Source organism: Anabrus simplex, chromosome 1, assembly GCF_040414725.1.
Source record: "Anabrus simplex isolate iqAnaSimp1 chromosome 1, ASM4041472v1, whole genome shotgun sequence".
Classification (NCBI taxonomy): domain Eukaryota; kingdom Metazoa; phylum Arthropoda; class Insecta; order Orthoptera; family Tettigoniidae; genus Anabrus; species Anabrus simplex.
In genome coordinates, this window is record NC_090265.1 from 1,015,252,114 (window position 1) to 1,015,274,779 (window position 22,666).

Sequence of the window (22,666 nt, forward strand, 5' to 3'; positions counted from 1 at the left end):
ACACATTTTATTGGCACACTTAGAAAAAATCAAAAAGGTTTACCAAAGGATGTTGTAAATGCAAAGCTTAAGAAGGGAGAACTCATTGCAATGGAGAATGGAAATGGATTGACAGTGATGAAGTGGAGAGATCAGAGGGACGTGCTGATTATGTCAACCAAATGTTCTAATGATGTAATTGCTACGGGCAAAAAGAACACGAAACACGAAGATGTGGTTAAACTGAAAATGGTAATAACGTACAATAAAATGAAAGGAGGAATTGATATTGCAGACACACTTTCTTCGTATCACACTGCAATGAGGAAAACCATCCGATGGCATCATAAAATTACAGATGACATTCTTTTTGGTACTGCCGTTGTAAATACACTGCTTCTGTACAATAAGACGCAAGTTACTGGACATTGGAAAATGTCTCTTGCGGAGTTTCAAAGGAACGTGGTCAGCACACTACTTTGTCTAACTAGCAACCCTGTTAGACGTACTCCTAAGAGGGAGAACCACTACCTTGGGGAAGCCAACAAGATGGAAGAACAGAAACGTACCAGGTAAGTGTTATCAAGTTCATTATTGCACTTCTGAAGGATGTCAATACTAATTATAAAATTATTTTTTATTTCTTCCTTTCAATATTGCAGGAAAGCTCTAGGTCAGTGTTGACGCTGCTATTAGCAACTATGCTAGGTCATGGGCAGAAAGGCTGCTGCTTCTGCCACAAAAAGGGTGTCAACTGTCTGCACAACCTGTCCTGACACACCTTTCCTTTGTCTGAAGTGCTTTGAATTATTTCACAACAAAGAGTGACTTAAGGTTAATTGTTGTTGAAAGTCTAATGCTTATGTTGCAATGCATCACTGCCTGCCAATTGTGCCGAGACTCATATTTTCCATTGTTTCAAGTATGTTCACAACAATATGTAATGTAATATAAGCACTTGTTTTGCATTTTACTAGGTTTTCATAAATATTGCGTTAATTTGAATTAGCAAATAAATCTCCCGTATTTGAAATTCATATTACACATTCCGGTGTCACGCTATATTTCATCTTTCATAAAAATTGATGTGACACCATATGGCGTCACACATGACCTTGGTATGGTGAGATAAAATTTACTTAGGACATCATATAAATACATTCCAAGATTACATAAACAGCCTACAACACGTACAATTGCTTTGGCACCAGCGGAATACTATTCAAATACATGCCTGGCACCAGTGGAATAGTGTGCTACAATCGGCTCAGCACTCAATGTGTTAACCCTCTGTCGGTCGCACTCTAATTTTGACACGATAAGTCGCCCAGCATCTAGAATGTGCCACTGTGTTCTTAGTTTCGAAAATACGTTTCCTGTAGACATGTTTGGATATCATTGAGTTAAATATGTGACATTCCTTTTACTCTTATTTCCATTGTTAACAGCAACAATAAAGTCCTGCAGGTTGTTTTATCTCGTCTCAAATATTACAAGAATACTCAGTGTCATATCTCTTAAGTAGTTTTTATTTCACACACAATAATATACCCAACAACAGTATTCAGTATTCGGGAGATAGTAGGTTCGAACCCCACTGAAGATGGTTTTCCGAGGTTTCCCATTTTCACACCAGGCAAATGCTGGGGCTGTACCTTAATTAAGGCCATGGCCACTTCCTTCCCATTCCTAGGCCTTTCTTGTACCATCGTCGCCATAAGACCTATCTGTGTCAGTGCGGCGTAAAGCAAATAGCAAAAAAAACCTCAAACTCATACTATTTTAGCTATTAAGATGGTTCAATTTAAGAATATCGTGATCCCGATAACATTTGATTCTGAGGAGGAAAATTAGGCTGAAGATGCCCACAACTAGGGCGAAACATGTCCCAATTTGAGTGGCATGTATAAATTATAAACATTCTTTTGAATGTATTGTATTGAATAGGCTGACCATTTAATAAACTTAATTATTTTAAGATAATATACTCAGCAAGTACCTGATGACCTGAAGAATGTTACTAGCATCAGCATATTCAAGAAAGGTGATCGCAGTATGTGTGGCAACTATCGCAGTATATCCCTGTTGTTCACAGCTGGCAAACTTCTTGCAAGGATTCTATTTAGCCGTCTCCAGGTTGTCTCTGAGAAAATTTTCCCTGAGTCTCAGTGTAGTTTCCGTACCTGAAGAGGCACAATTGACATGATTTGTGCCCATCAGCTCACAGAGAAATGCAGAGAATAGCAGCAACCTCTCTACTTTGTGTTTTATGATCTGGAAAAAGCCTTTGACTCTGTCCCGAGGCCTGCTATGTGGGCAGTAATGAGACACTTTGGTTGCCCTGAAGGCTTTGTTGCCTTGGTTCAAATGCTCCATGATGATATGCCTGGACAGGTTCTCCATCAGAAAAACATCTCCAATGCTTTTCCTATCACACATGGACTGAAGCAAGGGCTTGTACTTGGCTGAACACTCTTTGCTCTGTATGTGGCTGCTATGCTTTGTGATTCATCATGTACCAACACCTCTGGCAATGATTTAAAATATTGTGTTGTTGGAAGTCTCTTCAACTTAACAAGACTTCATTCATGTCACTTAACTCATATGACTCATATAACTGAATTGCAGTACGTAATGCTGTTGATACTACATCACTGGCTCTTACCCCCGAGGACCTGGAGCAGTCAATAGTTTCAAGACTGCATATGATAGTTTTGGCTTCACCATCAAAACCAAGGTCCTTGCCCAACCTCCTCTGCTGCCAGCAAACAGCGACAGTGCTGCCGCTGGTGGAAGGACCACCACTCTCTTCAGTCTGCTTATATGTGAAAGGAGAAGAGCGCACACTTTTCCTTCTATACACTATGACGGAACGTCGAAACTGACAAGCAAGCAGCCAGATGGCATCAAATTAAAATGCTTGGATACGGTAGCTAAGGCCTTACAATAATAATAATAATAATAATAATAATAATAATAATAATAATAATAATAATAATAATAATAATAATGCAGTAAAGTGTCTGAAAATGAAAATACAATTGAGAATACAATTTGTGAATCAGACTATTAGTGAAGGAACTTTAGAATTCAGATGAAGAGCCGTATTTCATGTCAACCAAAAATTCAAACAGAAAAAATATATTCAGACGTAGACAGCTTTTCTAGTATGTTCGAGAGTTCAAGTAGTGTTATAAAGTGGAACTTGAAGAAAGGGAAAAATAAAAAATAATAATAATTGCAGTTTCCAGTTAATTGTGTCCAGGTTCCATCTAGTCAATATAATTCAGAATGTATTATTATTTAAACTATCATTTATATATACACTTACAAACACAGGTACATGTTTTGAGAAAACAAAGTCTCTTCTTCAGCTTCTTAGTAAAATCACACGTATCAAAGATCTTATTTATAATGAACTATGTGCTGATAGATTGCGGACAAAATGACAATACAACAATGTTAGAAAATTCAAACTGAAAATCCTTTCATATTATATCCCAATTCTATGAAATGTCTGTGTATGTTAAAAATTCAAATATGAGAATCTTTCATTTTAAAATACAGCTGGTTGACTGTTGACTAATTGTATTTAAATGTGGCATTATTATGGTCTTTCATAGTCCCACAGTTTGGTGTTGAGACTGTCTGCTATCATTACAATATCTTAACGGAAAGTAAATCTGTTAATATGTACTGTAGATCAAGCCTGCCAGGTTAAAATGGACTTTTTATTTGTATGTAAGAAAAAAGAAAAGAACTTTTTTTTTTTGCTAGTTGTTTTATGTCGCACCGACACAGATAGGTCTTATGGCGACGATGGGACAGGAAAGGGCTAGGAGTGGGAAGGAAGCAGCCGTGGCCTTAATTAAGGTACAGCCCCAGCATTTGCCTGCTGTGAAAATGGGAAACCACAGAAAACCATTTTCAGGGCTGCCGACAGTGGGGTTTGAACCTACTATCTCCCGAATACTGGATACTGGCCGCACTTAAGCGACTGCAGCTATCGAGCTCGGTAAGAAAAGAACTAAAATGTAATGGTATTAAAGGCAAACATGACGGGCTGAGAAACCAACGCTGAAATAGAAAGTAACTTTAAGATGCAGAGGTCTTGCAGGTGTGTGGGCACTATGAGTTCAAACAGCAGACTGACTAGCTAGTGAGTTGAACGACTGGAGGAGGGGGGAGACCCGGAACATTGACAATACATACATTCTGAATTGTATTGACTAGGCAGAACCTGGACACAATTAACTGTTATAATTAAGTCAATATCGACCATTAGTGGCCATCATGGTCAAGTTAATAGATATTGCAGTTATCAATCGAAATCAGAATCCTTTCAACAATTTAAATGAAGAAGTTATAGAAGATTCAGATATTGCACAACAGAATGAAAAGAGAAGGATGCGAACATCACAACCCAGCAAGTGGTTGAAAAATAAGTCAAAAAATCTTAAACATTTGGGCAAGTCCAATGTCTGAGCTTCAAAATAAAAGAAAGTCTATCCTAAGAAGGAGATGAAACCACTGTGTGGATTGAAATGTAGGCTTCAGTGCTCCTCAAAAATATTTTTACTAAATAATGGGAACTGGGAAGCTTCCAGCACCAAGGAATTTTATTGCTTCCCACGTGCAATTCATACAACCCCCTTATTGTTAGAAAAAAAAAAAAAAGATAAAATAAAGGTATCTTTAGAGTTCATTTTTTTTTAAATCAATGGTCAACGTACTTATGTATGCAAGGATTAATTCAAAAGCACGCTAGATAGTACTGACAGACCAATAATGACTTAAGGAGAAGAGAAGAGACTGGAAGATTTGTGGCAGACGCTCTGCATGGAAAGTGCAACAATTGCACGAGTTGATGAAAGTATAAAAGAAGGAATCGTAGACATATTGAATCAATACCGAGAACTAAGTCACTGCTCCACTGCACAGATGGAGGGAAATTGATAAGTAACTTATACAGTGATTATGACAATGGGTGCAAAAATCCTCCAGATGGCAATGAGCACCCATATGGTAACTTTGTGATGTATCCCAGAACATTTATTCAGGAATTTAACATATCATTATTCACACCCGAGTGAGTTGTGTCAAGCCTTCACTACTGATGAAGGTGCTGATAAAGAGGAACTGAAAGAACAATTTGAAAATCACATTACTGAGAAAGATTTATCATGCACAGAGAAAGGTAAAGATAAGAACAGGTAAATCAAAAGTCAATTGTTGCATGTTACGACGCATGAAGCGTCAGTGTTAAAAATTATAAATCTAAACTAAATAAGTTTAATTTCACAATCTGTGAGCTGAACAATGATTCAGTGTCTTGCTATGTTTGGTATGAGAGGAAAGGTTATCGTGGTTCCTCTGAAATTGATTCTTGTGTACTTAAATTCATCGAAGAGAAAATGCTGAATGCAGAGAGTGATAATGAGATAGTATTCTATTGGATAATTAACTTGTTGTGGGCAAGTATGCTGTCTAAGATAAAATTCTCAAAAGAATTTAATTGTATAAAGTTCACCTGTTCAATACGCGTTTGCCATTTGATAAAGGGTCTGTCTAAAAAGCTACACAGGACACGTTTCAACCTAGCCTAGAGGTCATCATCAGCTAAAATAACACAAAGAAGAAAGACATATACAAAAATAGTGATACACAAAAACTTGAGATAAAATACAATCACCAAATGCAATGAAAATCTATGTTTAAAATGTTCATAGCTTCAATCTTGGACGAATTTAGTTGTAACAGGCGTGGGTCCATCCGTATTTAACACAACTATTGGTTGGCTGGAGGAATACTTTTAAACTTGTGAAGACTGTTAAATGTTGTTCTATTTGTCATGCTTCTGGAAACAGAGTGAAGTTTTAAAATCCATAAAATTTCTTCATGGAGAATACAAGTATAGCCAGGATCTAAAAATGAAACGAAACAGCCAAATGTGAGGACGAAGAAACGAAGCAGAAGTAAGAGATAATACGAAGAGTCACAAAATATTACTCACTTTCTCTTTCCTCCAGCCCTGTGCTTGTATACTACAGATCATGTTGGGTCGGTGTTGACCTTGACACTGACTGGCAACTGTTCTGACGTGTTGGATGGAGGAAACAACGGGTGAGGGGAGGGAGAGCGAGTGGAAGGATGGGAGGATGGAGCAATATCGCATGTTGCAACAGACTTAATTGAGAGTTGCTTCAGATCTTTATCGATTATTGTGTCAACTAGAATGTCTGCTTTTTTTTTTTTTTAATTATAGATGGGATTGGGTTTTTGATTGAGGTTTATATAAATATTTTCTAAAATGTTTAATAAAGATCCCTTTCTGGTTATATGTAGAATATCTAGATCTTTATCTATGGTGGACAAGCGATTGTGATCTTTCATATATTCACTCACAGCGGAAAATCTTCTGTATTTAGCTGCATTAAAATGTTCTTTGTAGCGGATTTGAAAGTTCCTACCAGTCTGTCCGACATAACTTGCGTCGCACTGGTTACACGTCAACTTGAGACCCCTGATTGCAAATATTTCTTAGATTTTTTAATTGTGTTTGTGTTATAGAAAAGTTTAGAAGTAGTGTTGTTAGTTCTAAAGGCGACATTGAGATTCTGTTTGTTTAAAAATGTTCGAGATTTAGTATAGGTTATTGCTGTTGAAAGTGAAGGTGACAAAGTCAGTATTCTCTTTCTTTTGCTTTTTAAGTGTGGTGGTGGTGGGGGGGGGGGGTGGTTCATTTGTTATTTTATTGAGAATTCTGCAAACAAAATTGCTATTAAACCCATTAATGTGTGCTAAAGTGTGAATGGTGTTAATTTCTTTCTTATAAGCTTTCTTGGACATAGGAATGTTCAAGGCTCTATATATCATAGTATAAAAAGAGGCCTTTTTGTGAGAGCCTGGGTGCAGTGAATCTTGTCTGATCATGTTGGCTGTTAGGGTGGGTATTCTGAAGACTTCAAATTTTAGATGGCTGTCACTTCTCCTAATTTTAAGATCTAGAAAATTTAAAGATCTATCTGTTTCCGATTCAACTGTGAATTTTATGTAGGAGGGTTGTACTGTCAGTATACATTGATCAATAATGGTGAAAATATCATTTACGTATCTTGACCAATGGAATATACCTGGTGAATTGCTGAGTATCTTGGTTTTTTCCAGACTGTTTATATAAATTTCTGCCAAAATTCCAGAAATAGGGGATCCCACAGGGAGTCCTCTCTGCAGATAAATTACGTCATTAAATGCTTTAAAAAAATAATTAATGAGAACAAACTTCAGAATATGTAAAAATTCTTCTTTTTCAAGTTTACTTAAAAGGTTGTTTAGGTTATCTTTAACTAGGTTTATGGTTACAGCTATGGGAATATTAGTGTACATATTTGTAATATCGAAAGAATGCACAGTATAATTTGAATTTTAGTCCATTTGTGATGTTACTGAATTCTACAGAATTTTTGACAGAGGATCTACTGGGAAATGTATAATATTTAGCCAAGAAGTTTTGTATGAAATGAGAAACATTGTAACAAGAACTACTTTTGAAATTAATGATTGGTCTGATTGGAACATTGGTCTTATGAACCTTTGGTAAGGATCTAGCTGTGACGAGTTTGGGATTCATTAAAGTAAGTTTGGAAATTTGTTGTTCATTGAAAAAGATTACAATATTATTTAAAATTCCTTTAAGGCTTTTTTTAATTTTATTGGTGGAATCTTTAGTTATGACAGTGAAACTCTTACCGGAAAAAGAAAAGTTCTGTTTTACTGACGTAATCATTCTTATTCATTAGAACCGTGGTGTTTCCCTTATCTGCCTTTGTAACTATTACTATTAACTCCATCCACACTTTAGCACGCCTTAATGGGTTTAATAGCAATTCAATGGCAGAATTCTCAATAAGATAAAAAATAAACCCACCACCACTTAAAAAACAAAAGAAAGAGAATACAGACTTTGTCACCTTCACTTTCAACAGCAATAACCCATACCAAATCTCGAACATTTAAAAAAAACCTCAATGTCGCGATTAGAACTAACAACACTACTAAACTTTTCTATAACACAAATACACTTAATAAATCTAACAAACATTTGCAATCAGGGGTCTACAAGTTGACGTGTAACCAGTGCGATGCCAGTTATTTCGGACAGACTGGGAGGAACTTTCAAATCCGCTACAAAGAATCCGCTATGAGTGAACACACAAAAGATCACAATCACTCTTTCTCCACCATAGATAACTAGATATCCTATATATAACCAAAAAGGGAACTTTATTAAACATTTTAGAAAATATATAAACCTCGGTCAAAAATCCAACCCCATCTATAATCTTAATGAAATCCAAGAAAAAACATCCTGGTTGACTCAATAATCGAGAAAGATCTAAAGCAATACTCAATTAAGTCTGACGCAACACGCATTATTGCTCTGTCCTCCCATCCTTACCCTCACCCGCTGTTTCCTCCACCCAACACATCAGAACGGTTGCCATTCAGTGTCGAGGTCAACACCGACCTAACCTGATCTATACAAGTACAGGGCTGGAGGAAAGAGGAAGTGAATAATATTTTGCGACTCTTCATGTTATCTTTACTTCTACTTCATTTTTTCGTTCTCACACTCGGCTGTTTGGTTTCACTTTTAGATCCTGGCTACACTTGTATTCTCCATGCAGAAATTTTACGGATTTTAAAGCTTCACTCCGTTTCCAGAAACATGACAAATAGAACAACATTTAACAGTCTTCACAAGTTTAAAAGTATTCTACCAGCCAACCAATAGTTGTGTTAAATATGGTTGGACCCACGCCTGTTACAACTAAATTCATCCAAGATTGAAGCTATGAACATTTTAAACAGATTTTTATTACATTTGTTGATTGTATTTTATTTCAAGGTTTTTATGTATCACTTTTTTTTGCATATGTCATTCATCTTTGCATTATTTTAGCTGCTTATGATCTCTAGACTACGTTGAAACATGTCCTGTGTAGCTTTTTAGACAGACCATTTATCAAATGGCAAAAGTGAATTGAACAGGTGGACTTTATACAATTAAATTCTTTTAGAATTTTATCTTAGATATTTAAAGGAACTGGAATGAAGTTCATTACTTGTATGCTGTGCTAAACTTCTGGTGAAGGCAGTAATTAACAAGTTCTTAATCAAAGGGCAGAGCCAGAATAAGGGAGATAATGTTCATTCCATTTTAGAAAGACCAGTAATCTTTGAAATGAGGGTGATAATCTGCATGGCAAAGAAGAACGGCAATCCATATAAAAGGTATGAACTGATCCATAACTTGAAGGAATTCGGCTGTCACATAAGAAATAACTTTCAGAACAGTGAAAATGAATGACATTTATGTAATAAGAGTGAAAAAAGAAGACCCTTTCACCCTGATGTACAAACTTTCACACCAAGAGAGTCATTTTTTCAGCCTGAGAAACAAGAACAAGTTTCAAGAACCAGAAGGTCTGAAGGAAAAACACAAGCATTCGTAAACCAATGCTCAAACATAAGTTGCAAGCATCTATATATATGACTTCCCGCAGCTGAAAGGAAGTCTAGACTTGCTGAAAAACATATCCCAAAATCATGTCAGAGTTTTCTGAGCTTGTAGACCGTAGTCCAGGAGCATGTGATGGCCCAACGTTTCAAAGACTGTGTCCGGCTCCATGGCTAAATGGTTAGTGTGCTGGCCTTTGGTACAGGGGTCCGGGTTCGATTCCCGGCAGGGTCGGGAATTTTAACTATCATTGGTTAATTTCGCTGGCATGGGGGCTGGGTGTACGTATGTGTCGTCTTCATCATAATTTCATCCTCATCACAACGCGCAGGTCACCTACGGGCGCCAAATCAAAAGACCTGCACCTGGCGAGCCAAATATGTCCTTGGACACACTCGGCACTAAAAGCCATACACCATTTCACTTCATTTTTCATCGAAGACTGCGCTCGGCATTAGCCTGGTTTCCAGTCCTGAAAGCTTTAAATCCTGGAGGACACAATGGCTGCGGCAGACCAGAAAAAGCAACAGGTGATCAATTGCCTGTCTCCACCAAGGCAGGTCAACATACATCGGGCTCCTAATGCTTCAATCATTGGCCGAAAAACAGCCAATCAGTGACTGCCCGTCCAACATGGCGGACCAATAGGCGAGCAGCGCATTGTAGCCTGCATTATATAATGAGGTGGAGTTGCAAAACATTCCATTCACTGTGAGCTTTGCTGCAATCGAAGTATCAGGTGAAAGTGTTTTAATAGGCCTATATTGTAATAACAAAGTAAGTCAGAACCCTTGATAATACCAAGCGCAGTCTTCGGTGAAACGTCGGGACTTTCAGAATATGTGATCTTCACGCTCGTCATTTGCCACGTAGTTGTTGTTCACTGTCAACATATTAGCGCTTCTATACGTAACTTCAAGGCACTGTATTACCATAGTCTATAATGTAGTAAAAACTCCTGTACTACTGCTTAGAAGCCAGGAAAACACTGACATGATTTGTAACACCGGCTGTGAAAGCCTCAATTGCTATATATCCCAAAATATTTTCTTAACTTTATGAATCATTATTTTTCCACAAACTAATCATTGTAGAGGAAGTTGTACCAAACCTGAATTGTATCTTCCCAGCAGTTCACTTCATATTTTCACAATTACTTTCCTGTTTGACATGATAGAATATGTGTAATACTGAACCAATTTATTTTGTAACTTTATGTTTATTTCTCATTATGTCACAATACCTTTAATGTGGTTTTTTTATTTTTCTCCTTTCATATTTAACAGTATAACACTGAATCCTTATTCTGCAGACATCTAAATCCAAATGTTAATCCAATGTGTGTTAGTTTCTTAATAATATAAAAGAAGTACTACTTTTGTTCCTAATAATTATGGTGTATAAGCACTTGTTGACTTTGAACACTGAATTATTGTGCCTTAAGTGTTAGTAATTAATGTTCTTTTCTATACTGCATAGCTATGCCAATGAACAATTTATTATTTTGTGAAGGGATGTTTGCACATCATAACTTCAATGTCTCCATATTGTACCATTCTAGTAAATTTCAAATAAAAAATTAAATTAAATCCAGTTGTAAACTGAAATATCTGAAATTTTCTTTCAATGATCCAATGAATTTTTGGGAAAAACTACATAGGGGTAAGCCAAAACAATAAGTTTCATTCATGAGGAACAAAGTATTAAAGAGGACTCAACAACACATATTTCACATCTGATATGATTTTAACTTATACAGTTTGTAAATTCTGCTGTGTGTAAGTTACGAGTACACTGTAATTTTTCTAAATCTTATTTCTGCTTTCTTGTAAACTTGCTGTATTTTGACTAGGGTCACTTTTCTCGCAAAGGGACAATATTTCACACTGTATGTAGTACATTGTGGTTTCTCTTAGTAGGGTGATTGCGGTAGTGATATTTGTTTTATGAGGAGTACAATTACACATGTACAGTATGAAGTGTATTTTATAAGTTTTTCAACAATATCAGGTGAAAATGAATTTAGGTTTCAATTCAATTCAGACATAATTCAAGTAATCTTCACGCTGGTCATTTGCCACGTAGTTGCTATTCACTGTCAACATACTAGCGCTTTTATATGTAACTTCAAGGCACTGTATTACCATAGTCTATGATGTAGTAAAAACTGTATACATATAGAGTTGTGACTTTGAAGAAGAAAGAGACTGGAAGATTTAACTCCACCAATGCTGTGTCTAAAGCCAGATCTAATAGGATGGGAAGCTTTGCAAGAATGCAAAGTACTAAAATATATGCAATGATATTTGACTAAACTATACATTTTAAAAACAGCAGTCAATCTGTCATGTGTCAACAACATGAACAAATTTGAGCGAGAAGAGGACAGAAAATATCCTATATAGCAGGCAGGGCCAGCCACCCCTAGAACTCATCCTCAAGACTACGCTTCCATTCTCGCTTCACTGAAATGAAAAGGTTAAGGTTTTACGCCGAGTATAGTTCTAACACTGCCCATTGGAAATTTTTGAGGCAGTAAATTCCCTAGCATCAATGAAAGAGCACCCACGAGAGAGTCTTAAAGAGGCAAATTTACCGTTAGTTTCAAGAATGTACTGGTTACTAAGACCTCTAGAAGAAAATAAAGCTTTTGCATGGTTTTTAGCACTGTTATTAACTTGTAACAGTAATTTGATATTCAAAGAACATGGATTCTTTTTAAGTTTTATGGTGAGAATGGGATAGGAAAGCGAAGGAAGCGACTATGGCATTAATCAAAGTACAAGCCAGCATAAACCATGGAAAACCATCTTCAGGGCTGCCAACAGTGGGGTTCGAACCCACTATCTCCCGAATGCAAGCTGACAGCTATGTGATCCAAACATTTGCTTGGTCCATGGAATTTTCAACAAGGCTCTTGTGTTAAAACAAACTGAGGCAAAAAAGTGAGACAAAATATATATTGTATTGTGAGAATGAAATTACTTAATCGTTAGCTGAAGATGCTGCACAAATATTCATAATATAGTAAAGGAATTAATAATGTACAAAGAACAATCAAATTTTAAGACTAGCTCAATGGGTAATTTGTTAGGTTACCTTACAGTATTGTTAAGTTGCACACAATGCCTATTTTGTCAAGTGAGGGGGAAAGAGTTTCAGTAAAACATATGACACTTGATGAACAAAAATATTATGAGCCCTTGTTATATATTTTTCAAATTTTTCAAATTTTTTTGCTAGTGGCTTTACGTCGCACCAACACAGATAGGTCTAATGGCGATGATGGGATAGGACTAGGAGTTGGAAGGAAGCGGCCGTGGCCTTAATTAAGGTACAGCCCTAGCATTTGTCTGGTGTGAAAATGGGAAACCACGGAAAACCATATTCAGGGCTGCCGACAGTGGAATTCGAACCCACTCTCCCGGATGAAAGCCCACAGCCGCGCGCCCCTAACTGCACCCGGTCCAGTGTTATTTAATGATGCAAACTGTCCTACAGGGATTTTCTTAAATCTGTTAAAGAGACAGGATAATACAAAAGACAAAAGAAACAAAGATTCTCCATGTTGGGGGACACACCTTTGCAGCAGTAGACAGCTTCATATATCTCAGCTTGGTTGTAACATCAGACAACAAAGTGGAGGCATATATAACTAATCACATTAAGGCCACCAATAGAGCATTGTGCTCCCTGCTTAATATATGGCAGTAAGGTATGGGTACTGACAGGCAATGAAGAAGAAATTGAATGTCTGGGAAAATAAAGTGTTTAGAAAGATATTTGACCCAGTGAAAACAGGACAGATATGGAGGATTAGAAACGATGAAATAAGTCTTACATAAAGAATTTGACACGGTAGCCTCAGTCAAAAACGGAAGAATAAGATGGTTAGAACATGTACAACGGATGGAAGGAGAAAGACACCCAAAGGAGGACCTAACGGCAGAAGAAATGAGAGGTCTACCCTGTGTGAGATGGCTGGTTGGACTGAGAGCTCCTGGAGTGAGAAGATGGCATAGAAGATAAAGTCTCTACTGGAAATCTGTGATCAAGGAGGCCAACGTCCTCAGAGGACCATAGCACCATGGAGTAAGTTAAAAAAAAAAAAAAAAGGACATTATGCTGCAATGGATCCTGCAAGATCAGTCATGATCACCACCAGGCATGTTTATGTTCATGTAATTGACTTCCAACCTGGAGGTGCTGAACATAACTTTGACAAGTCATTATATTTCATATTCCTTTAAATTTTAATGTTGCACCCTGTTTAATCTTGAAACTACTTGAATGAGTTAACTTCATGTAGAATAAACCTCCCACATTATTATTATTATGTTTTGTTTTGTGAGGGTATTACAGCCAGATGCAACCCTTATAAGGCAGGCCCTCCAACATAGTGCGGGCAGCATCTGCCATGTATTGCAAACTGCATGTTGGTGTGGTGAAGGATAGTTTTGTGTGTGGTGTGCAAGTTGCAGAAATGTTGGGAACAGCACAAACACCTAATCCCTGAATCAAGGGAATTAACCGTTTATGATTAAAAGCCCACAACTCAGCCAGAAATTGAACCCAGGCCCCAAGGACCAAATGCCAAGAAAATGACCAATCAGCCATGGAGCTGGCTCCAGATCAGTGTAAAGTATATACTCATCGTTAAGTAAAATAGTGAGAAATTATGTTGTCAAGTCACTGAATTATAACTAGGGCCCGGATTTTTAGGTGGCATACTTTAGGTTTCTTGTATTCTCAAAATAGGTTATTTTAGGTTTTGCCTCCAGGATCAATACAGGCAGCAATAATTTTCTGTTTTCGTAGTTCTGTAAAATTTATTTATGTAATTATTTCACAAAAGTTTACATTGTCATATTCATATTCATATTAACACACAGAGAATTCACTTTCCTGTTTCCTTTGTAAGTTCTTTTTTGGCACTGCAGTAAATAACAACGTACATATTGTAAATTGTCTGGCGTAAATGATTTCCTGTTGTCACGTAACACATTCTTATATGACGAAAAAGTTCTTTCAACGGAACATGACGTCATTAGAGCGTAGTACATAGATTCTAATGCAGCAGGTTGTAGGGGTAATTTTCCTGAATACTTTTCTCCCTGTAATACTGAATTGATGACTTTCATATCTTCAAAACCAGGATTGCATTGAAGAATCTTCTGCAGCTTCGAAGAACATGCTACTACCAATAGCCCAGGTATTTATCTTCTGGAAACATTGCCAATGATATCCAGGGAATCTTTGAGTGGCAAGGTTGCACTTTCCAACTGGAGAATAGCTTCTGGTATAAAACGAAAATGTGTCTTAATATATGCTAGAGAAGCGACGAGGGATGGGCACTCGAGCGATTTCTTGGCCTTGGCGATGCAGGAAGCTTTTGTTTCATCCAAGTCGTTGACGATATTTTTTATTCCTTCTAGGTGCTTAGCATAGTAAATAGCAGCAGACAGCCAAGTTCCCCAGCGGGTAAGTATCGGCTCAGGTAGAAGAGGTATTGTTGGTAGTTTCTCTTTGAACAACTGTATACGTGTTGGAGCATTTAAGAAAACTTTCTTGACTGAAGAAACCACGCTGTTCACGTCACTGAAGTTGCTTCTAATCTCTTCCGCAAGGCGGTGCAGGCCATGGGCCAAGCACGTAACGTGTAGCATACTCAGGTAGAAGGACTGTAGAACCTGCCCTGCCTTCAACATGTAGGCAGCTCTGTCTGTCACTAACAAAAGGAACTTACTATCTTGATTCTCTGATGGCCACAATATGCGTAAAGCATCCCTCACTCTGCAGGCTATTGTGCTGTTGTTAGTTTGTTCAATTTCTTTACAAAGAATTAGATGAGGATTACCTGGTTCATTTTGATCCAGCTTACCTACTACCACATTCACAATGAAGCGACCGCAACTGTCAGATGTTTCGACAGAAGACCAAATATAGTGATCGCCTATATCTTCTCTTATTTCATCTAATGTCTTCTGGTAAACAGGATGCAAATAATTCTTCCTCCCATTCACATACCATTTAACTGAACTTATTTATGCCTTGGTGTACCATTTATTATCATTACTTTATGTTATTACTGACACTGAAAAAGCATGCTTTACAGCAATTTAATGAGAAGAAATATCCAAACTACTGTCAGATGTACTTTGTGAAGTCTTTATGTGTATGGTAGATCATAAAATAGTCATATACATGCAGCACCACCTTGCACCAGTGGCATTCAAATGAAGATTCCTTCCTCAGACCCCATGTCGCACATACTTTGCATCTCCGTGATGGTATAACCTTCATTGTTGGGGTTATTTTGGTTGGAAAGAGTCCCCAGCGCTTCCCCTGAAGTCTCAGGGGTGTATCTCCAGATCTTGGGCATCCTCATTTTGGATAGTCAGGCAAGGTCACACTTGCCAACAGCTGTTCGGCCAAATTGATCTGGAAGTTGGTAAAGCCTACTCGCTTCTTGTCAGGGTTGAGGCGGCGATGAATGATGGAATTCCGAGTGTCATGTCTAGCAGTAGAAGTATACTTTTTTGTATCGTTTTACATACTTCCTCCTCAAGAGGAATGATGCGAGTGTCTGGTCATGGGAATCAACACCACCTATTTCACAGTTGTATTCAACAAGATTGGGTCTGAATTTCTCTTTTCCATCATACTTTACCACTTCAAGGTAATCTGGCCTTGATTTCATCCACAGATACAGGAAACCAGTGTTCCTTTTCATATGATGCTACGGTACCCTATTTATTTCCTCGGCAGCTGATACAAGACATTTACTTGCATAAGCATTTGTCTCATTGGTTAGATGTTCCCAAAAGTCTGCTGCTAGAAATTCGTTCACAACTTGGAGTTCGTTCGGGCATTGTCCTAGGCACCTTTGAACAACACTATTTATTTAACCAGTTGCAATGCATGAATGATACTCTGGAGTATCACTTACATGTTCCCAGTTCCATTCCCTATCGCATAAAATATAATTAGAAGCCGTTGGTTTGGCATCAGTCGTATGCCTAAAATTCAGTGACATATCTGACGGCAAAACAGCCCTTTGTTCACCCCTACCAGCGCTCACATCACTATCACACGAACTACTTTCACTACTTTCATTTCCACTCAATTCTTTGTCGCTTATTTCTATATCAGTATCATTCTTTTCTAAAAATTCCCTTATAATCGCTTCGTCACTCAACTTGCAGTCAGCCATGATTTCGATTACGATGAGGTTGCTACGATACTGGTTATTCTTTCCACGGAATAACTGCACAGAAGTGTTTATCGAATAGATCAATGGATTAAAACAGTTCTTCCATCTGTCAAGAGGTTACCTTACTAATATCAAATCCTTTTACAAAGGAAACCGGCTTGAAGCGGGTCCAGAAATAAACACTATGCGCGGACGGAGATATCCGTCTTCATACCGGAGTGCAGTCGAGAGCCAGGACAGACACATCCGTCAAAGTACGTCAAGTGAAGTGGATTCATTAGGTATACTGCGGCCGCTGACATCTCCTAAGAATGTTTTCATGGTCGGGTTACTTAGCACGTTCCATGGGACGTTTGCAGACACTAATGCCTGACATAGGCGAATGTTAATCTTCAGGCTTGCCAACTGTGGAAGAAATAAACGTTTACTTACTGTTGCTGCTGGACTTCTCCTTGCTACGCTAGCCATATGAACAGCTGCACATTTATGCTGCTCAAGATGGGATTTCTGCTCGCATTTAACCTGAAGTGAAGAATCCAAATCCTAAGCAAGCAAGCTAAGGTATTGTAATACAGGTTTTAGATCAGTTACGGGGAACTTACTTCTTTGGAGCATGCCTGACAGAAGACTACTCTACCATCTGTAGTGAAGTGTCCATCTGCAGTAATCCATTTTCTCAATAAGTGCGATTTAGGCATTGTTTTGCTATATAACAATTATGGTTAGAAAATACTGCAGGAACCATTCACCACACACTCTGCCGGCTGTACTCTCTGTGGACGACTGGAGGCAAAACTGTTTACGTTCCTCCTGACCTTCTATCAGATGCATCAAGGAGCCACCAGATATCACGTGTAGAGGGAAGCATGGGACGTGCTGCATTTAACAGTAGTAACCTGAACTATCTCCGTCCTACTGCTTGTAGTGTTGATAAACTTAACCATAATAGGTATTATGTTTGATCCTGTATTGGCTTGTCTGAATCTATTAAAGAACTGATGAAGGGAATGGATGATTTTCCCAAAACATGTATGGTAAAATAAATAGTTTTCTATCATTATAAGGTGTATTGACAAGGCGGACTCAAGTAAAAACAATTTTAAATAGTTCTTTAATAGATTGTACTGCTTGTATCACGGTGGAAACCATTTTACAATGCAGGGAAATAACATTCTTTACTTGAAGAAGGTAAAACAGCTATTTAGGTTATTTTAAGTGTCGACCCCTCATTTAGGTTTTTATAAGTGCAATGAAATTCATATATTCTGTTCCAGGAAGTGTGAAACGAACAAATATATTGAAATTTTTTAAACAAATAGCGAAGAAAAAAAAACAGGTTAAAACTTAATAATCCGGGCCCTAATTAAAACATTTGCTGTGAAATGAAGAGTTTTAAGAATGCAGTCTCCTTCACTAAACTTTTCTCTGACTGCACATTGTACGTAAGATAAACACTTTATGCTGTACAAATCCTGTAACCAAACAACAGTCTCCTATTACTGATTGAACATTTTAAATCACCAAAAGAATAGAATGCAATATTACAACTAGTAAATGAAATTTAATTCCTCTACTAGTTCAGATATATCAGTATTTCAGGTTGTGACAATGTCATGTATAAACTGTCAGGTACCATTGGTGAGAAAACATATTATTCTAAATAACATCAACAGAATAGCTCAATGTGTCTCCCTAAAATTGTAAGATGTAGCCTAAAGACCTATAACATAAAAATTTCACAAAACACCAGAGAGAAGAAAAATTCCTTCAACCTCAACTGCTCTTTTACTCACTCTAAGGGTGCATGCATACTGCTAGCAGAGACAAGCTGGGCTGGCCCGAGCTGACCTGTGTGAGTAGCACAAGCCAACACGTTTAGATGGAGCTGTTCACATTGACCGTTGGACCAAGCGATAGAGCCAAGTTGAACAGAGCAGGTATCCAAAGCTCACACAAGTTAGTGTTTTCCGCTTCAAACTTTGATATCACAGAGTTTCATTTCATTTCCAAAGATGTGAAAATTAACACAGAAATGCTGTTTAATTTATCAAGATTCCACCTGGCTACTCAGGATCAGAATATTAAGTACCGGTACTACCATAATAGAGACAAAACTTCAAAAATGTGGAAAGAAGTGGCACAAAATGCATTTCAACAAGCAGGTGCACTTTAACAAACATTTATTTTATATGGTTTACAACAGAAACTGGCAGCATATAGAAAATAATAATTTTGTGTGGCTATTTCTAGCAGAGTGCAGCACTTGTAAGGCAGACCCTCCGATGAGGGTGGGCGGCATCTGCCATGTGTAGGTAACTGCGTGTTATTGTGGTGGAGGATAGGGACAGCACAGACACCCAGTCCTCGAGCCAGGGGAATTAACCATTTAAGGTTAAAATCTCCGTCCCAGCCAGGAATCGAACCCGGGACCCTCTGCACCAAAGGCCAGTATGCTAACCATTTAGCCATGGAGTTGGACAGCATATACATAGGTAAACATCACGAGTACATAATATACTTTTCCTACCCTTCCTGGAGATACTTAATCTCCAAGCGAAGACACTTTCCAGTTGATAACTAATATAGTATAGCATTTGAAGATGTCATTTTTGTAATATTCACTTTAGAACTAACCACACAGCAGATTCTCCACTTGCAGTGTGAAAACTTTCCCTTCAACTAGTCTCCATTTCTCTTGGGTCAGCCCAGCCCAACTTGTCACAGCCTGCAGTGTGAATGCAGCCTAATAAATATTATAGAATATTCTTTAAATACCCTTTCTATCCTTTTGTCTCTCTTGGCTTGCTCTGAGCATTGCTTCCATAATACTTGGATCTTTTGGCTGCAACTGAAGAGCATGGCCATAAGACAACAGAGCATCAGAAAAATGAAATGTTGAAAACTCCACCTCAGCTTTCCGAAAATAGCCCTGCAACAAACACAAGAATGTAAATAAGGATGGAGTAAACTACATTTCCCAGAATACTTACATAAGCTGAATATGGAAGTTAAGGCAGTTATAACTTTAAAAGCTTTTCAGTCAGTCGAAAAAAATAAGTAAACACTATAAATTAACTGTAAAAAATGCACACACACTAATAGACAAAGAATGAAACCACTTTAAATCATGTATATACAGTAAAACTTGCTCAAAGCGGAACTTGAATAAAGCAGAAACTTGTCCACTACAGATTTTTTCTTGGCCCCGGCGAAGCTTATGGCGTTCTAATATTTTTACTTTCGTATAATGCAGAATCTCCTCAACGTGGAAACCGAAATGAATAATGAACTAATGTACTCAGCTCAGGGCTGCTTACAGAAAGACATGATTAGAAAGAAGAGGAAACAAGGTTCTTAGCTTAGTGTTGTGAAGTACTGTATAGTGTGTTGTGATTGAAATACATTTAAAGAGCGTACATCCAGAGTTGTGGTAGCGTCAAAATTACGTAGCATGTATCAAGCTGTATGTAATAATAAGGCACAGTAATAATAATAAACAAATCAGTGTACTACAGTACCACACACATCAATCTGGACAGCCGAGCATCATGTGTAGGCAGATACAGGTAAGCTCTAAATATTATTATTTAAAAATACCTACTGTATACTGTATCATGTTTTGTGTAGCAGTGGTGGTGATTGGTGTTTTAACCTGTTAGGACACACGTATGGGTAAAAATTACCCATCGGAAATTGAAATGTATATTTCAGTTATTTCTAACTGAAAAGACATGGCTTCAAATATCACCAAGTCAGTCTAGCATCTCGTCTCCCTACTCCCAAGTCTTCCCAGTCCAAAGTTTGCAACATTGTCATAACACTACTCTTTTGTCAGAAATCACCCAGAATAAATCGTACTGCTCTCCTTTGGATCTTTTCCAGTTCTCATATCAAGTAGTCCTGGTGTGGGAGGGTCCCATACACTGGAACCATACTCTAATTGGGGTCTTACCGGAGACTTAAAAGCTCTCTTCTTTAAATCCTTACTACAACAGCTAAATACCCTCATAACTAGTAAGAGACCTTTCTTCAAAATATCCTTAATGTGATTATCCCAATGAAGAGCATTACTTATATTAATACCTAGGCACTTACAGTATTCCCATGAGGTACTATCAACCCCATCAACATAGTAATTAAAACTGAAAGGACTCTTGGTGAAACAACCTGATTTTTCATCCCGTTTACCATCATACCATTGTCTGCTGTCCATCTCGCAAATTTGTCTAGGCCATTTTGTAGTTGCTCACAATCCTGTGACTTATTTATTACTCCATACAGTATAACATCATCTGCAAACAGCCTCATTTCTATTTAACAAAACTAAATTCTAAAGTTTGAACTTATTAAAACAATATCTTTATGTGAATGTTGAGATTTTAATTCCTACCCACAGTTAACTAGCAATATTACTATCTACGAAATATTCCGTATCAGTGTTGAGTTTTGTAGAATGTTTCACAAATGACTAATTATTAGAGAGAGCCTGCTAGTAAGCAATGAGTGATGCATGATGATGTGCAGAATAGTGCACGATACTTGTAAAATCTTATTCGTCTTATACAGGGTTATTCACCTAACATGTTACACAGAAATAACTTCTAAACCATTAAAGATATCGGCATTCTGTTTTCATATTCATAAATAGTACCCAGGGCCTTGTAAAATAACGTGTTACTTAGTCTCATGGGGTGATTAATAACAGAGATATTGATACTAACTCCATATTTTTAAATGGAACGGCACAAATTCGTCCAGCTGGCCTTGATCAACTGCTTACAAGTTCAAATATGTAAGTATTTTCAAAATCAGACAATTACTTTTTGAGATATAAATAAGAACAGCATGCACGGTTTTGCTGCCGCATCAGACGGCGTGAAGTCGGGCAAGGACATATTGAGGCGCAAGCTGCTTCCTCGCCTTGATTCCAGCAACAGAACAGATACCAGGCATATACTGTAAACATAATGTGATGTACCATAACATACCCTGGGTGTGCAACGCTACTGTATGACTAGCGAACACACAACGGGGAAGGGAGATAAAGTTGTATCGTTTTGTTTTGACATGTAATAGGTTGCGCTCAGTTGAGCATTTTTTCTCATGGATGGAAATGGGAAGGATTTGGAAAGGAAGTCGGCCATGGCCTGTCACAAAGGTACCCATCCGGTATTTTCCTGGTGTTGAACATGGGACACCATGAAAATCACTTTCAGGTTGGGCGAGACAGGACTCAAACCTACGCTCTCCCGAATGCATGCTACTACAGTCGCGCTGGAGCTCTGTGGAGATTAATGCGTGTAAAATAAAACATAAATAATAGTGTTGCTGCCATCTCACCACAATCAGCTCCGAACATTTGCTTTTCTAGAAGGTCTTCCGGTGTTTTGTGTTATGTTTATTTCTCAACTCATAGAGTAGTATGAGCTGTACACTAAAACCAGTGACAATTATAGCTTTCGTTATGTTCCTTTCAAGGCAAAGTACTTACTTTATTCCTTTTAAACACATCAACCCTTTCTGTTCTGTCATGCGTTTGTCTGTCATATACACTTTGCAAACCCATCACATGTGTACGAGGTGCTTACATGCCTGGTATCCATTCTGTGGCTGAACTCACTCCCAGGAAACTGCTTGCGCCTCAATATGTTCTTGCCCGACTTCACGCCGCCTGATGCGGCATGCAAAACAGCGCATGCTGTTCTTACTTATATCTCAAAAAGTAATTGTCTGATTTTGAAAATACTTGTACGTAGATGAACTTTTATATCAGCTGTATGAATTTGTGCCGTTCCATTTAAAAATATGGAGTTAGTATCAATATCTCGGTTGTCAATCACCCCATGAGACTAAGTAGCACATTATTTTACAAGACCCGGCGTACCATTTACGAATATGAAAACAGAATGCTGATATCTTTAATGGTTTAGAAGTTATTTCCGTGTAACATGTTA

At 37.7% G+C, this 22,666-nt stretch overlaps 1 protein-coding gene across 1 annotated transcript in view; it reads right to left on the reverse strand.

The window, feature by feature from the left end:
• The window catches only part of LOC136875702 (stress-induced-phosphoprotein 1), a 71,976-nt gene that overhangs the window by 39,268 nt on the left and 10,042 nt on the right, over positions 1-22,666 (reverse strand). The window contains exon 3 of the mRNA XM_067149270.2: positions 19,488-19,641. Within this exon, the coding sequence (XP_067005371.1) occupies positions 19,488-19,641 (154 nt within the window). The remainder of the gene's footprint in view (positions 1-19,487; positions 19,642-22,666) is intronic.